Below are 19,172 nucleotides of genomic sequence, written 5' to 3'. Positions count from 1 at the left end.
TAAGTTATTAAGAGCACTGAAAGTCATTTGTGGTTGATATTTCATCTGTTTCCAATGGTGTTACATTCTTCATTAGACAGTAGTGTAGCTGTAGCTTTAGCTGGTTCAAATGGCTCTGAGCACTATGGGACTCAACTTCTGAGGTCATCAGTCCCCTAGAATTTAGAACTACTTAAACCTAACTTACCTAAGGTCAACCCTCACATCCATGCCCGAGGCAGGATTCGAACCTGTGACCATAGCGGTCTCGCAGTTCCAGACTGTAGCATCTAGAACCGAATGGCAATAGCTTTAGCTCTCAGCTAATCCAAAGGATCAATATGCACAATTGCTGTAGTGTGAAATTTTACTTTTTTGTGCAATAAATTTGTGTTCACATCATTAAACATATTTTTTTCAACCTCTGATTACAATTATTATTTTGTGTAAATGAGATTACACTCCAAAACAACTTGCCAAATATTATTTTATAATTTGTAGACCATTTATAAAAGTTATTTCAGTGTGATTACTAAATACATTCATTAAGTATTCTGTCTTGATTGCCCAATTTTTATTTTTTATTCTACATCCTTTTCAACTTTACTATAGTCAGAACATAAGACATTTTTAAGATCCCATCGAACTCGCTACTGCACTCTACCTATATGCACAGTGAAGTACTGTGTTAGGCAAAATATGATCTGGGGATATAAAAATGTGTGTACATAGAGAGTGAATAAAAAAGTAAAAAATTAGGTAGTTAAGACAGAATATCCAATAAATGGCAAAAATGATTGATGTTCTAGCATATGTTATGATTGAGATCATCACAAACAACATTTTGCAGCCAAGCATAGCAATCACTTCAGTGCAGAATGTCACAAACCTAACTAGCAGCAATACCTGTTATGTCCACCGTGGTCTGCCATCCTATCAACAGCTGATATCAACCATAGATAATTGTTTGTACAATCACTGCCATCAAAATTTGCAATAATTGTCCCTGGTTTGTTTAATGACTGATATATCAGTGAAAATTACTTATAACATTGATCAAACACACATAATAAAACATTAAAATCCATTGACTTAGATACCTGAATCAGATTTTTTATTTTACATGTAGTTATTCCTCTTTAACGTAAGTTCAGAATATAACTATATAATCAACATCAATAATTCCTTAAACTTTTCGTATTTTCTTATTTAAAGCAATTTTTCTTCCATTGTTATTCTTGAATGTAATTGTGATGTGTGTGTCATAGTTTTCTATTAAGTTTAATATCATAGGAAATTACTATTATGGGATTAAAAAGGGAAGTGAAACAAGAAATTGGATGTATGTACAGTTTATTTCCTGGAGAGGAATACATTATATGGAAATGTAATCAAAGATTTTTTGATCTATAAAAATTCTGCACGAGTTGCTGTACTGGTTTTGTCATTTACTTACAAGCTACAATAAGGCACATTCAGTTTTATTGTACTGTAATGAATCAAAAGGATATTTACAGAAATTTCAAGTCAAATATCCATTAAAAGTTACAGTGTCTTCATGAAACAGGTAGTACAATAACAATAATGCATGGGAAAATAAATTAGAATTATGATGGTGCTGACACGTAAAATGGGCGATACAAATTTGGACACATCATGACATTCAAACTGGATCCAGACAAATGTAATCAAAACTGAAATACATTTTTTTTCTAAGGCACACTTTCACTTTTTTCAGAATGCATTGATTCTTTACAGAAACCCAAATGGAGAGCTTTTGGCCAGGCATATACAAAGGTAGAAGATTATGAGGTCTAGGTGATTACAAATGGAATGATTCAGTAAATCAAATTTTGAAATATAATTACCTCTGATTGATGTCCCATCACACTCCTGAAGTACACACATATTACGGTAAAGAAAAAGGCTACCTACAAAATATTAATTTAAAATTTACATTTGGTATCTAACTACACTATTTATTTTGTCTTTTTCTTTGAAAGCAGGCAGTATGGCACCATAGTTCACAAATATTTTGCTCCCTCAATTTGCATGCACTCAAGAGATCTATAAAATTATCCATTTGGGTTTCTGCATAGATTTAGATTGTCAAAACTTGTTTTCCAGTTCTTTCCAATTACTGAGATTACTGATTTGCTATGATGAAGCACCAACTGGTGAGAAACTGTGTCTTTCAAGAGGATTTCACAAATCACACATCCACTTTGAAGGGAGAGCCTGGGATGTGGTCATCTCCCCATTTCACAATTACAATATATTCCCCTCGTTCTCGTACAACATAATTCACCTGGTAGTTATTCCTTCCAAGATGTTTAATGAATACTTCTTCACACGGGCTTTTGGGGCCATAAACACCAACGTACAGAATATTGTTACCTGTGGATATTACAATTTAATGAATTACAAAACTGTACATATAAAAATAAACAGCTTATTGAAACATGTTAATTTCACATGAATCTTATTTCATGGATACAATGCAGTGGTGTCTCAGGGTGTGGAAAGAAGTCAATATAGTAGTAGTAGTAGTAGTAGTAGTAGTAAGAGTAGGAGTAGGAGTCAAAAAGAAAGTTCTTTAATTCATACCAAGACTTCACTATATCACCCATAAGACATTTACCTTTGTCAGAAACATTGTTGAAAATGTGTGTACCCACATACTCGACCTGTTTCTGTTCCAAGGATAAACTTATTTAGTATTTATAGAAATTGGTTTTGGCCCTAATACTATGTTCATTCTCTGCACTATTCTTTGAGAAAAGAGAATTATGGGTAACAACGAAGTGCTTTAATGAATATGGGTACTGAGAAACAGGTCTAGTAATTCATTGGGTGGCTTTCCAGTAAGGAGATAGGTATTGTTTCCTAGTACTCCTATATATCTATTACTTTCTATTACTATAAGTAGATCATGTATGTGTCTTAGAAGAAACAAAGGACACCAAACATAAACCTGTAGTACCCATATCCCATGCCTACTTCATGTTCCATGTCCCTATTGTTATGTGATCAACTTTCTGTCATGCAGGTAAGGTAATAAACACGAAACTGCTGCATCTACTACTCCACAATATTTAAAATACTGTTGTAGAGATCAGGACACCTCACAATAAAAGCACAGTCTAAGTAAAAAAATATTCCAAATACTAATAATTTCTGATTTACTGATTATGTAAGGAATACTTTTTCCTTTCTCTCCTATAAAAGGTGTCCTTTCTAAGAGTTGGGTTGTTTTGGGGGAAGAGACCAAACAGCAAGGTCATCGGTCTCATCGGATTAGGGAAAGACGGGGAAGGAAGTAGGCCGTGCCCTTTGAAAGGAACCATCCCAGCATTTGCCTGGAGTGATTTAGTGAAATCAGGGATAACCTAAATCAGGATGGCCGGATGTGGGATTGAACTGTCGTCCTCTAGAATGAGAGTCCAGTGTGCTACCACTGCGCCACCTCGCTCAGTTTTCTAAGAGTAATCAGGTGCAGTTTCTCTGGTGTTTTAGAAGGTATTTGAATTGCAATACTTAGCCGGAGTCGGCCAAAACAAATACTGCTCATAACAACTTTTAGTGATTTTCTGTGGTGACAGAAAGTCTTTCATTGTTTCCTTGTTGCAAACAAAATGATTTTAAAAGAATTTTACATGCCTATTTGATAAAGTTGTCCCAAATTAGTCTAGTGAAATATTTGTTTTATAGAATTGTATTAACAGAGAGAGAGTAAAAAAACTCCAACAGCAACTTGTGCACTACTCTGGCCCATGATAACTGCTAACCATCATGCAGCAGTGCTGTTCAGTCACTGCCAGAATTCTGGTTGTTATTTGTGTTCTACTGTCATTGTTAATTAAAAAAAAAAAAATGCACTAGACTCATTTGGAATGGCTATCTCGTGGACATGTAAAATTCTGCTTTAAAAATCATTCTGTTTGTAATGGGAGTATTTGTTTGGGCCATTTCCAGTTCTGCATTGTAGAAATGAAATTGTAAATATATGCTGAAACATTGGAGGAAATGCACCTGATGAGTTTTTAGAGGGACACCTGATATAATTATACTCTCCTTGTTTTTTATTTCATGTGGAAATGTAGATAACTTATAAATAGACTTCATATAGTACAAGAAACTGCATTACAATTAATGCAGTTATCTTCAAGTCAAAACTCTCACCTGCTTCTCCAGCATGTACAGTAAACATGTTTTGTTTCTGTAGGTATGCTTTCTTCAGACCCATTCCTTTGCTTGTTACTTTTGAAGCATCAGACTTGAATAGTGGCAGGACGGGTCCAGTCTGTTTGCTCTTCGATACTTTCTGCACTGTTTCTACAACAACAGATGACGTTTCTTGTGCTCCTCTTTCAGCCAAATCCTCTCCTGTACCAAAATGAAAACTTTGTAAGTCAAGGGAAAAATCCTCAACTGGGGTAATAAAACAGGCAGGCAAATATTTAGATATGAAAATGATGACAAAAATATTTGTAGCAACTTATTTTTACACACACACAATTGCAATGTCATTGGCATGCCTTAAAGTTTTGTATTTCTTCTTCCTGAATGGTAATTCCTTTCACAAATTTCCTCACAGTTTGCTCAATGTACAGAATGAGTATAGGCTACAACCCTGCTCCCCTTCCCAGTCCTTCAACTCATAATTAGTCTCGTTTCTGGGCAAGTTGTAGGTAACCCTCCCCCGCTGCTTTCTGAATTTCATACAGTGTAATCCATTAAACATTGTAAAAGATGTCTCTAAAACTACAAATGCTATAAATATAGATTTGCCTTTCTTTAAACTCTCTTCTAAGTTAAGTTGTAGGGTCAGGATAGCCTTGCAAAGTCTTACATTTCTCCAGAACTCCTAGTGAAGAATTTATCATTTTGGTATTCTAAACTGGTGGTATGCAGACTAACCTATAGGTTGTTGCAAAAGATATTTGATGATGCACTGATGCTCACAAATTATGTCATTTTATGGAAAAAGTGCCCAAAGAAACTGGAAGAAGATTTTCTTATGTACTTACGGTAGTCATATTGTACCTTGCAAGAAAGTCATTAATCCACAGAAACATCTCCTGAACGCATTACAGAACACAGCGACTTCTTTCAGTCACTGATCTAGAAAACTGTTGGGACAAATAATGTTCAATATTTAACTTTTTTTTTCAATAAACTGTGTCTGTGATCGTTCAAGAAAAGTTAGTATACACAAGGAACTATCTACATCAATGGCTATATGAATTGCGTCTTTAGTTTTTAGATTGCATTTATTTGTTGCAGAGTCTACAACATATGGGTATTTGGATGAACTAAACTCAAGTTTATGTTTTACTATGCCTTCTCATTCTTTCTTCATATCTTTGCAACAGTCCAACATATTTCCTTCTCAGAAAACCATTCTTCCAATTTTATGATGATAATTGGTATAAATTTATATTCACTAAAATGGGCTCTCTGTGGTCACAATGGAAGCTATCAGATGGATACTAACTACAAAGCTGCCATTACTGCCACTTCACAGTATGGAAATAAACATGTAACTTCTGTGTGTCCCATCTGAAGATGAGGTTGGATAGGTCTGAAACCTAGTTTATGGGAATAACTTAATATTTCAAAAGTAGCTGATTGCAGTTTTCTGTACTTATATTCACTATGCAGCCGTGGGCTCTAGAATAGCCTTGATCTGAGACAATAATTTTAATAACATTAAATTTCTTAATTTTACACTACTATTTACCTGTGCACAAAACTTTAAATGGTGATCCAACAATATGGTACCCATTGTACTTAATACTAATGTAATAGTCTCCTGGAACCAGTGGTGTGTAACGAACTTTGTAGCCTTCTTCTACTTCTGTGCAGTCCATTGATACTTTTGAAGGCCCATCAATAGTTACTGCCAATGTGCCGGCTCCTGCATTGCACGTATCAACTAAGAAATCAGTCTTCTGGCCTGGAAATGATAGTCAATGATGAAGCACAGAAAGTGAACATGGTTAGATATAATGCAAGAACTTTAATTTTAGTGACTAAATTAAAAGATAAGAGCTTATTCATTTCTCGTCTTCTATGCAATAAAGTAACTACTTGAATGCCACAACATTTGTCCAACAACACTCCTTACACTACCTCTTTTTATCATTCTGCAAAGGAATGGAAAGGAGAAACCTTTAATAGTATTGCTATTGCAAAAGTTTCAAACTACTCATTGGCTATATTTCAGCTCAGTGTTACATGAATAAATTTATTGAGTTGAATTGTATGCTGTCTTCCAAGGATGTAGAAGTTCTATCAGTGAGGTGTTCTCACAAAAGCTCTTCTTGTGCATCTTCACTTTCATTGTCTTGGTAATATTCTATTTTATACTTTGACACTTATTGATATCAATACTTTACTTTATTGTGCTTATCTGAGGTATTTCTAGCCATCCAATAATAATAATATGGGTGTAATTTGAGGGAGAGCTACAACATGTATGTGCCACATGGCATTTGCCATTTTTTGAGGGTGTTATTTTAATGTTTTCATTAGATGTGGCTTGAGGGTCCATTGCATATTGAAAAGTTCAGTGTTCAATCTCTCATTTGTTCCAAGACTTTTTCTCAAATATTTCATGAATTTCAAAATCCAACAGTGCTTTGTGTATGTGATTAACAATTATTGCACAGTGGGTCTGATTCATTGCTAGGTGCTGAAGATCATGATTCTGGGCATCCTAAATACCACCACCACCACCACCACCACCACCACCACCACAAAAAAATTCACCACCAAAAATTCATTGTTAAACTATGGTTTCACCAACAGCTGACTGGGTAATCCATGATTCAGGTAAGATTAAGACAAACCCACATCATAAGTCACATATTTATTGCTAGTAGAGCACTATTGCACTATTTAAACAATCTTCAGTTGAATGACAGTTAGCTTTCTTACATTTGTTATGTTTGCACCTTTAGGTTCATAGAAGACTATCCATTTATATGTACTTCAATTTTCTAGATTTGTTCAATTATTTCTGTACTTATTTGCTCTGTTTTTACTATCCTTTATTTTACTTTAACCACTATACCAGATGTTCCTTCATATTCCACAAAATGTTTGTATGAAACTTCACTCTCCCACAGTTTACACCTTCTCCATTCAGAATATTGATGCCCATGTCAATTTCTATAGTCCACACATCAATAATTCACTAAACTGCTTGTATAAATTGTATATATTCTTGGAGAATGGGTGAGAAGTACAGCTGACACAATGAAAATTTTTAAACAAAACATTAAGATACTTATTAATTTGTAAATATTTTATAAACATACCTGTTTTTATCTCTGCCAATCCATTTCCATGAGCATGTACAGCTGCAGGGTCTGCATCCTCCTTGCCAACTTTTATGCGAAATGGGGATCCTGGGATATGTACACCATTGAATTTGCAATGGATGTTGTGAATTCCATTCTCTCTGGCCATGAAACGCACAGAATAGGTTTCTGAATCAATTGATTGTATGAAGCAGTCATCCTCAATACCAGAGGGAGCCACAATCTATAAAAAGAAAAATGAAATCAATCACCTAGTAACTTTTAATGAAAACTAGCACAGATTTTAGTGTTAGCTGTTATTTTAGATCACTTAAGAGTACTACTTCATAGTTCACTTGGATTTTCAGTTCATGACAAACACTGATGAACTGTTAACTGATCATATTCAATTTACTAACTGAATGTTTAACAAAGAGTTAGATAAGTGGAAAGCTAATGTAACACATTACACTTCTTTACTAATTATTAGGGTGATGTAACCCAATTAAATTTTTGTTGTGATAAAACTTAAGATTCCATGCTGGTCATATTGTACTCCCTTATCAAAATGGTGTAAATCTTTTCTGTTGTGTTTTACCATAACAAAAAAGTTAACCTCCATCACATTTTGGTTTTAGTTGTGAAGTTTGTACATTAGATGATACTGTGCAAAGATAATATTACTAAAATATGGCTGCCAGTGAAAGTGCTATTGGTTTGGAAAAATCCACAATAAAATAAATAAATAAAATAGTCTCTTATAGAGCTGCTCTGTTTCCTTACTACTATTTTTCTACATGTATAGGTAAAACAAATTAATGCTTTTCTCTCTTCAACACTTAAAAGTGATAACAGCAGTACAACAAAAATTATTTAGCACGCATAGAACAGAAAGTGTCAAAAGTCTATTAATATTTTCGCTTATAATCAGTCTACCTCACTGGGAGTAGAGGAGCTTGTGCAATGTGGTGAGCGATTACTTGTTTCTATAGTGTCTCAGGCTTTGTTAGTAATACTGTTTGTGCTAGAAATGTATCTGAGTATTTTGTAATATGTGGAAATAATATTTTAGTTTTGACAGTACAATAAATGTAAGTAATCTGATGGTTTCTTCTCACAAAATTAGCCATATTTTTCATATTGAAGTGATATACTGACAAGTTCCTTATGTATTATTTCCATCAGAAAATGTCAGGTTAGAAACTTGTTAAAACATCACTCCAAAATGAAAGCATCATTCAGTTGCATGAAACTTAATGAAAATTAATTTTATTTTGTCAAGATGCCCTAACTCACATTAAACACTTTGTTCCTTCATAAGTTGCTTCTGAGTTTGCAGAAGTGTAAAACACAGGTGACAGTTTCCTTCCTTTCCACCTAAATAGCTCAGAGGTACACTACACATCATAGCCTGCAACCTAGCCTCACCTTCAGTGATACCATGGAGAAGTTTATTTTGTACTTTAATTCCGAACTTTAGCTTGTCCCACCATTTTGAGTCCCAAATAGCTAGGACAGCATGTTGAGAGCAAAACATGCTGTACATCCAAGAGAATTCATTATGTTCTTTAGGAGCCCATTAATAGTTGACTTTATTGCACATTAGGTCATGAATCACAGCACTACAGAGATCCATTGCAACACTACCATGGCCACCTTTAGAGTTATGACAAAAGCAAGGAAGGAAAATATCGTTTGGCACAAATCTTTTTACTGTTTATCAAAATGTTCACCTTTCAAATTTATACACTTTTTCATGTGGTAGAACCAATCCTGGACACATTTTTCAACTCTAATGTTGGTACCTCAAAAATATGGTTTTGGAAGGATTCAATGGCTTCTTGAGGTGATTTAAATTACACTCCACATATTTTTTGTTTGGCACAAGGGACTGAAAAGAAGTCACTAGTAGATAAATTAAGTTAATATGGGTAATGAAACATTATTTTCGTGTTTTTCTCCACCAAATAATCAACAGTTTGACACATTGTGAAACGTTACTTTGGAAAGAATGGTGCAATGTATTTAGTTGGTTTCCCTTTCACTGATGACTTGTGTGAAACCAATTGTTTTACACAATTCAATAATAACTGTTTTTTGGTTTTCTAAAGCAATGGATGTGACATTTCCAGTGTAATTGCAGGAATATGCAGTTGTTTTCTTGAAAGTGCTTTCTGAGCCAACGACTTGATTGACTTTGTTTCATCCTAAACATTCAAAGCATTGGCTGGAGCTTAGTTTCAGGCTTGTGCAAATATATCTACAGTTTTTCTCTTGTTACATTGTTGTATACAGATTTTTCATTTCCTCCTTTGCATATTGTTTTAGTATTTCCTTACACCAACTGACAAGCCTGTTTTTGAGCTTTGGACTAATTGTGCAGAATCCATTAGGGACAAAACTCTTTCATAGCTAAACCACCTTCTTCTCCCTCCTCCTCCTCCTCCTCCTCTTCTTCCTTAGTGTTTGTGCCACATATTGGTGGCATGTGCTGTTTTGGTTCCCTGTTTCCATTTCATCCAATCTTGTGCCTGATCAGGATGCAAACCTTAGATCTTGAGACCTCTGTGTAGGGTATCAAAGTCAGCACTTTCTAGGCTGTCCTACAGGCTATTTACAATTTACTTTCCAACTAAAAACAGTCTGTCACTGTTGTGTCTTCTAATAGAACATGCCTATGCTTCTCTCATCTTGCCTACTATTGGTGCGACTCCATATGACTGACAAACAATCATTTGTGACATGATCATGCAGTGCTAATCCAGGTGCCCATGTGAGTGCCTTTGTTTCCACAACAATAAGTTGTTGTTGTTCCACTTCTTTATTTTGTTGAAGGCCAACATTCAACACAAAACAGTGCAAGAGAATGGATTACAGATTGGTATACTTTTTCCATTAGCCTATCTGAAACTGAGTACACTAGTTACAGAATGCCATTTGTGCCAAGTGCTTTTCAGATATGTTTATAGATTTCCACATTGAGATTTCCATCAGCAGCAACTGTGAAACGTAGGTACTTAGAAGTCCTTGTTATAGGGATGTTGACAACACTGATTCTGATGGCATCAAAGTCATTTAGATCTGTGGTGAGATACTGTATTTTCCTTATGTCAAGGCACAGACCTATTTTTGAAAGGCAGTCATTTAAGGCTTTGTCTTGACACTGCAAGTCAATTTTACCTTCAGAAGCCAGTGCCATGTCATCACCATACAGTAGTGTCCAAGTTGCAATTTTTTGCCATAGTGTGGCACTCTGTCAAAGGCCTTTTCGAGATCACAGAAGACAAGGTATAGGTGCTACCTTAACTCCTCATGGCGTTTTTCAATAAGTGGGTAAGCAGCTCGAAGATTTCTTAAGTAATAGAACACAGTACATTGTTGTCAATGGTGAATGTTCATCAGAGACAAGGTTATCTTCAGGAGCAATGTAGGGAATTGTCATGGGCCCATTCTTGTTCTCTATACATGTAAATGATCTGATGGACAGAAATCTGCAGCTGTTTGCTGATGATGCTGTGGGTTGTGGGAAGGTGTCATTTAGTGACTGTAGGATAACACAAGATGCCGTGGACAAAATTTCTAGGTGGTGTAATGAATGGAAGGGATATGAAATGGAATGAGCATGTAAGTATTGTAGCAGGAAGGCAAGTGATCACCTTTGGTTTATTGGGAAAATTTTAGAAAAATGTGGTTCATCTGTAAGAAAGACAATGTCTAGAACCCTAGTGCAATCTATTCTGGACTACTGCTCAAGTATTTGGGTTTCCACCAGACTGTGTTAAAGGAAGACACGAAAGGAATTCAGAGACACGCTGCTAGATTTGGTACAGGCAGGGTTGATAAACATGCAAGAATTATGGAGGGGATATTATGTTCTTTTTGAGAAACAGAATTGAGAGAATTTAGAGAAACAGCGTTTGAAGCTGACTGCAGGAAGATTCTACTGCCACAAATGTATGTAACTAAATGTCCAGGCAAAAATGAATGTACTGCAGTCTTGAATATGCTTAAGGATGTTCCTAGCTTATGCTAAGTTTCATGCTGATGCTTTCCAATTATATTTTGTTGTGCACAGCACTGAGGTTCTTTAATATCCAATTTTGACTGACCTTCATGAAAGTCATCAGAACCACCACCATCACCAAATCCAGTAAAACCATTGTAAACAGTCCTTTCTTCTCTGACTGATTACCAACAGCTGAGCAGAGCAATTGGATTCAATGTTCTCATCAGACAGAAATCTTCATATGCAATTTCCATTTTTCCACAACACTATTTCTTTAAACACTCACCATAAATAAACTACTTAGTCTACTTCTTACATCCCATTGTTTAAACAATGATGAAAGATAAATTTTAAAAACACTAATAATGTCTCAACTTGACAGCACTGTTTGTAAACACTTGAAAGGTGTCTCTTGTAGAGGAACAAAGTTTGACATCTTGAGTAATGGCAAACATTATTATTATTATTATTATTATTATTATTATTATTATTATTATTATTATTATTATTATTATTATTATTATCAAAAGGTATAGCTATGCATTTCATTTCAAGATGTCAAATACATGTCTGGGGGAAATTTCAACAATCAGGTTAAAGACTCGCAGAAGAAAGAAACTGACATTCTCGACTCCCAATGGTACACACAATTTAAGAATTACAAACATTAGTTTTGATAGGATAAATCTTCAATAACATATTCAGTGGTATACTTGCTATCATTTGAAAAATCAGATGAGTAATATCCTTTTATTTCAAACAAAATATTTGACATTACCTACATAGGTCATCACACATTCTCAGATCTGCAGAATGTGGGTTAACTACCAATAACAATTTTCAGTAAAAAGTATAAGTTTTACCTTAGCATCTAATTCTCCTTTAGCTCCATTCTTCCTGACGAGGAACGCAGTGGGTTTATCAGCCTGCACACCGGATGAGGGGAACTGGAAAACTTCAAGCTTATGGGCATCTCCCATAGCTGGGGAGATGAACAGCTTGTAAGGTGAATCTGGTATATGCTGATCATTGAACTTTATTCCCACACGGTATTCACCTGCAGTGAGGAAAAAAAGTACTGTTTAAAAGTAGCCCAATGTTACCTGTTTTGCTGCATTGAAATGTTAGTGTTAAATCAATGTCTGTTTTATATGTTTTAAAAACTATTTTTGTTAATCATAATGACTTGGAGTTATCAATGTGCTCTTAGCTATCAGGAACCTGGTTACAAGTTGTAGCTTTTTATGCTTTTTCAGCACTGAAGTATCTAAATAAAAATCAATTACTTTGTTACATGTAATTTTGTAGTTGTCTTCTTTGCAAATCACAACCATAACTATAGTTTAATTTGTACACACATGGCAATTTCAATGGCTCCTTTGCTTCTACCTCCCTCATACCACATGTACCAAGTTCCTCATTTCATTTTTTAGTCAAATATTGTCAGATTTAATAGACAGTTTACTTTTGTAATAGAAAACTGAGATATCCCCTTTAGGTGCAGGAAGTGCTGCTTATAAATCATGCATCCAAACAATCACATTGGTGTCTAGATTCAATTTATCACATTCTTTTTTGACTCTTTCCAGGTTCTTCCCCAATTTGTGCAAGTGATACTCGTCACTCTTTTGCTACTTGCTAATGTTATCAGACTTCCCGTATGCCATGCAAAACTCTCATAAATATATATTCCCGACACAGTCAGTCTGGGTGCAATCTGCAATATATGGCAATTTAAGAAAACTTTATATGCCAAATTACTAAAAGAGCATTTTACTGGATGAGCACTTTTGACAGTATGTGTAGTGATCTTCCTGTTAGTGAGATGTACATATACAATGTGAAGCAACTCCTAACACTGAGGGGGACAATATGTTGTCAAAACTTAAAAGCATAAGAGCTGATGACAGCATAGCTCTGTCAAAACTGGTCATCCAATAAAACACTTTTTTAGAACTCCTTACTTGTGAAGTTTTCTTCAGTTGCCACTTGCATAAATCTTTTTTTGGGCCTGAAAGAAGAAATGGCATGGTTCCCCTGCCCCACACACCTTACTCACCTGACCTGACTCCGTGAAACTTTGTCTTATTTCCACAAGTGAAAAGGGGCATGAAAGCACACCATTTTGACAACATTGAAGAAGTCAAGGAATAAAATTAGGGAGGAGCTGTCAGCCACTTCCAAAGGTGACTACAAAAAATGTTTTGAACGGTGGAAGCACCGGTGGGACAAATGTATTAGATGTAATAGAGAGTATTTTGGAGGGGATAAGGTTACTTTATAAACAATTTTGAAATATGCAGGCTTTTAAAAAATAATTGTGGTTTGTTTTTGGGTACCCCCCCCCCCATACATGACATGTCATTGCTGTTAAGGAGTTCATTGTCACTGTTGTTTGCATGGAAGCATGTTTTTCCATTTGAGCATTTTACTACAGAAGTAGATGGCAACGTGCACCGCCAATCGCGCTGCTGCATTTCCTACAACTTCCACCATGGCAAAATGGCACTGCCACAAATGCTTACGCTACTGCCAATGATATGCAAGCATCCCCTTCTCCAGAGCTCCAACAATTGGTCTACTCAAGTTCAAATATCAATGCACAGAACCCCATTTTATGTATATGCCATTTCATAACATTTATAAACTTTCATAGTAGTCAGGGCTCGTCACCTACAGAATATTCATTGCACTGAAGGCTGGCTGAATTGTAAATCTTTGTATCTGTATATCAGAGATTGCATGCAGAGATTAAAAACCAGTCAAGTACAAAGTCTTGTAATAACAAGCAAGGAAATACCTGTACTGTAATTAGCAAGGAACATACGTATCATGAGAACATGACAACGGCATGTAAGAGCAACAAAGATATTTACATGCTCTCAGACAGTCATGGAAAGGGCTTAGCTGGTATCATGTGTAACATGCAAACTATGTTTAAGATTAGTGGAATAACAAAACCAGGCGCTCCCTGGAGTGAAATTCTAAAAACAATGAACTTTTTTTGGAGCCTGGAAGAAACTGTTTAATAATCGGGGGTGCTAATGGCGTGTATAGGAATGAGAGTAAACTTGCCACAAGAGTGCTAAGAAGCACACTACTGAAACTTACAAATGTGAACTTCTATGATTCAATTATACCAAAAAGACATGACCTGATGGAAAAATCTTGTGTCAACAAAGAAATCGCTGTTACTAATAGAAAATTTGAAAAAAATATGCTGAAGCTTCCCAAATGCCACATTCGTGACTGTACCATCTTCAGAAAGTAGTCATTTTACCAGGCATGGGCTACACAGAAATAATCTTGGAAAAGCATTCATTAGTCGAGAAACACTTAATGCAATTAAAGACAAGAATTTCCATACCATACTACTACCACCATCCCTCACAGCAACTGAAATTCTCCAACATGAAAATGAAACTGTGATTCACTGGCAACAGATCAAGCAGTAGAATCTTCACTTGCCACAAAAGTACCTGAAGCAAATGAAGCCTCCACAACAGCTCCAACAGTATCAGAAGCAGCTACAGACTATACAGCGACATCATTAGCAAGAAACGTGCTTACATCCAGCGAGTCATCAGATACAACACCAATTCCAGCATTTTGCAGCACATCCAGAAGAAAGAAAGACAAGATGCAGGAAACCTGTGTCCCTAAAGGATTTTTGGTACCCAGCTTCAACACGAAGAAACCGTTCACACCAGACAATCCAAGTACAGGGCTATTACAAATGATTGAGGCGATTTCATAAATTCACTGTAGCTCCATTCATTGACATATGGTCACGACACACTACAGATACGTAGAAAAACTCAAAGTTTTTTTCGGCTGAAGCCGCACTTCAGGTTTCTGTCGCCAGAGCACTCGAGAGCGCAGTGAAACAAAATGGCGATAGGAGCCGAGAAATTGTATGTCGTGCTTGAAATGCACTCACATCAGTCAGTCATAACAGTGCAACGACACTTCAGGTGATGGTATGCACAGGGTAAAGCTTCTGGATGCCTCTGTAAGAGGAAATCAACGGCTCGGCCTGCAGTGAGAGAAGAAACGGTTGAACGCGTGCGGGCAAGTTTCACGCGTAGCCCGCGGAAATCGACGAATAAAGCAAGCAGGGAGCTAAACGTACCACAGCCGACGGTTTGGAAAATCTTACGGGAAAGGCTAAAGCAGAAGCCTTACCGTTTACAATTGCTACAAGCCCTGACACCCGATGACAAAGTCAAACGCTTTGAATTTTCGGTGCGGTTGCAACAGCTCATGGAAGAGGATGCGTTCAGTGATGAAGCAGCATTTTTTCTTAATGGTGAAGTGAACAGACAATGTGCAAATCTGGGCGGTAGAGAATCCTAACGCATTTGTGCAGCAAATTTGCAATTCACTAAAAGTTAACGTGTTTTGTGCAATCTCATGGTTTAAAGTTTACGGCCCCTTTTCCTCCTGCGAAAAAAAAAAAAAAAATAAATAAATAAAATAAAATAAAATACAAACGTTACAGGACACATGTATCTGGACATGCTGGAAAATTGGCTCATGCCACAACTGGAGACCGACAGCGCTGACTTCATCTTTCAATAGGATGGTGCTCCACCGCACTTCCATCATGATGTTCGGCATTTCTTAAACAGGAGATTGGAAAACCGATGGATCGGTCATGGTGGAGATCATGATCAGCAATTCATGTCATGGCCTCCACACTCTCCCGACTTAACCCCATGCGATTTATTTCTGTGGGGTTATGTGAAAGATTCAGTGTTTAAACCTCCTCTACCAAGAAACATGCCAGAACAGTGAGCTCGCATCTACGATGCTTTCGAACTCATTGATGGGGACATGCTGCGCAGAGTGTGGGAGGAACTTGATTATCGGCTTGATGTCTGCCGAATCACTAAAGGGGCACATATCGAACATTTGTGAATACCTAAAAAAACCTTTTTAGTTTTTGTATGTGTGTGCAAAGCAGTGTGAAAATATCTCAAATAATAAAGTTATTGTAGAGCTGTGAAATCGCTTCAATCATTTGTAATAACCCTATAAGAGTTCCTCTTAACCGAGTTGCAACAGCTTAAAATTACTTAGCCTTTATATACAGTGTCTCAAAAATAAAATTCTAGTCTCGAGATTGTGGCCAGTGATTATTGTGTTGATTGTATTTGTATTCAAGAGCATTTGTGCAAAAATTATGAATTAGAAAACATTATTATTTCCCCATATACCTTGGTTAGTCATTTTTCTAGGAAAGAAGACAAGAATGGGGGTGTCTGCATTTATGTAAAATCAGATATAGTCACCCAGACAATTTTTAAGATTGAATAACTGCTGAACATCATACATGATGACTTCTCATCAATAATTGTTATGTGGGGACTTTAATATCAATATGTTGGAAGATAGTTCATTTAAAATTAAATTCCTCAATATTCTACACAGTTTAAACCAATATTCTAATATAAACAGTCTTACAAGGGTAACAAACGCTTCAAAAAGTCTTACAGATAATATATTTTCAAATATAGAAAGCCCAGATACAAAAGTTTTGAATATTGACCTAGAAATATCAGATCATAACGCACTTATTATTAAAGTTCTCACCGTTCCAATACATACAAAAACAGTACATCATAGGTACAAGAGAATTTTCTCTCCTGAAAACTGCAACCAGTTTGGTATCACACTGACTAACGAATCTTGGGCAGAAGTATTGACACAAAATGATACAGATGCTGCATACAGTGTTTTCTCCTCTCTTTTCATAACAAATTTTGAAATGTGCTTCCCAAAAAGATTAGTTAAAATTAACTCATCTAGCCATAGACACACAAATTCTTGGATCACATCTGGCATTAAAAACTCTTCCAAGACTACGAAAAGACTAAACTCTGAAATGAAATCTAATACTGACCCTAATTTCAAAAAACATGTTAGTAACTACTAAAAAGTATATAGAAGAGTAGTTAATCTAGCAGAAGTATTAAGAATGATAGACTAATAAGGAAGTCAGACAATAAATCAAGGACCACATGGGAAACTGTTAAAGGAGAAATAGAAAAAAGCTCTAAAGACCAGGATATTGTACTTAAACATAGTGATAACATTGAAATATAGAAGGAAGTCTTGCCTAACTACATTAACAATTACCTATATCCCTCCTTCCATCTTTATCAAATATTTTTGAAAAACTGACAAAAATTAGACTCACAAGCTACATTTACACCTTCAATCTTCTAAATTGTAATCAACATGGTTTTTGTACAGGTCACAGCACAGAAAAAGCCATACAGGCCTATACGGAAGAAATAATTAGAAATTTAGACAACAACAAATGTGTGGTAGGAATCAACCTAGATCTTTCCAAGGTCTTCAATACAGCAGATCATCAAATTCTTCTTGACAAACTGGAGGCAATAGGTGTCAGAGGAATAGGGAGGAAATAGTTTGAATCCTATCTCCAAGATAAAACTCAGGTTATGGAACTCACCTCTTCTCAGAATAAGCAAAAAATAAATTGGGTATTGGATGCTACGAAAGTGGCAGTAGGTGTCCCTCAGGGTAGTGTTCTTGGCCCCCTATTATTCCCAATCTATATAAATGACATTGAAAGGCCCAACAGATCATCAAATATTATGTTATTTACAGATTATACAAGCACAATTATAAGTGATGACAGCAAATCCTTATTCACTACAGGTGAAAAGGTTCTGAAGAGTCTGCAACAGTGGTTTTACGCTAATAAGTTAACCCTCAATTTAAATAAAACAAATTACATATAGTACGGAAAGTAAATGACAAGGGTGATCACCATTTATCATTGAGTAGCCCTGCACCTGCTACACGGACGTCTGAGTCACAGCTCTTGTACAAGATAAGTAATTTAAGTAGTAATAAACTGTTTTTTAACACTTTAAACTAATTTATTACGTTAATTATAGTGCTCTGCAAGTGTACCATTAAAGGTTTTTGTCTTACTCGCGTATTTTCACAGTAATCACATAAAGTTCGTTTTGTTTACATATCGCGGCCAGGCCGAACTTTTGAGTTTTCAGATTAAACTTCATACCGCAATCTTAAGTGCATTTACTGATAGTTTAGTGTGCTAAATACGTTTGCTGTCCCTTTATATCTGTAGAGTATCGTCGTCTCTTAAGTAATTTCCAGTAAAAAACTTCTGAACCACTGTTTACATAGTCGCGAGTAGGCCTAATTTTTCGTACACATATTTTCATTGTTTTCCGGTAACTTAATTGTCTTTCTGTCACTAAAATCGATTTGTACCATGAGTGTAAAGTGCCTGACGTGCCGTAGGATCGTTAGCTCCGGGGTCTGGTGTGATGGATGTAGTAACTTTTTTCATTGGGGCGACTGTAGTGGCGTGGGAATTGGGAAAATGAGCGAGACTCATCAGTGGTTCTGTAGGCTATGCAGTAGAGATAGGAAGATTGTGGAACAGGAGGGGAAAATTGCTGCCCTTCAGGCTGAGTTAGATGAGGCTAGGCGAGAACTGGGCAGGTTAAGGGGGGAGAAGGGTAAACAGGGGTGGGAAGTGGCAACAGGCATGAGGAACAGGCCAAGAAATTCTTCTGACAGCTTTGTTATTAGTGTACAAAATAGGTTTGACCTGTTGCCTCAGTCAGAAACTGATGAGCCTCTCACAGAAGTAGATGTAGACAGGGCTCAACAAGCTTTAAGCAGCAAATTGATTAAGAATGTAGGGAAGTCTGCAAAGAGAAAGACAGTCTTGTTGCTAGGTAGTTCGCATGCTAGGGGTGTGGACCAACTTCTGCAGGATGAATTAAGGTTGGATTACCAGGTCACAAGTTTTTTCAAACCTAGTGCTGAACTTAGGCAGGTTACAGAGGATTTAGGTTCACTATGTAAAG

General features: G+C 36.2%; 1 protein-coding gene across 4 annotated transcripts in view; it reads right to left on the bottom strand.

Annotated features, from left to right (window-relative positions):
• Positions 1–1,315: 1,315 nt before the first annotated feature.
• Positions 1,316–19,172, bottom strand: part of LOC126298936 (filamin-A) — a 496,221-nt gene continuing 478,364 nt past the window's right edge. For all 4 annotated transcript variants that reach the window (XM_049990534.1, XM_049990536.1, XM_049990533.1 and 1 more), the window contains 5 exons: positions 12,156–12,349; positions 7,305–7,530; positions 5,723–5,938; positions 4,162–4,365; positions 1,316–2,376 (listed from right to left, as the gene is read on the bottom strand). In XM_049990534.1, the coding sequence (XP_049846491.1) occupies positions 2,192–2,376; positions 4,162–4,365; positions 5,723–5,938; positions 7,305–7,530; positions 12,156–12,349 (1,025 nt within the window). In that variant the 3' untranslated portion in view covers positions 1,316–2,191. The remainder of the gene's footprint in view (positions 2,377–4,161; positions 4,366–5,722; positions 5,939–7,304; positions 7,531–12,155; positions 12,350–19,172) is intronic.

Source organism: Schistocerca gregaria, chromosome X (assembly GCF_023897955.1).
Source record: "Schistocerca gregaria isolate iqSchGreg1 chromosome X, iqSchGreg1.2, whole genome shotgun sequence".
In the NCBI taxonomy this organism is placed as follows: domain Eukaryota; kingdom Metazoa; phylum Arthropoda; class Insecta; order Orthoptera; family Acrididae; genus Schistocerca; species Schistocerca gregaria.
This window is presented reverse-complemented; position numbering and strand designations above follow the sequence as displayed.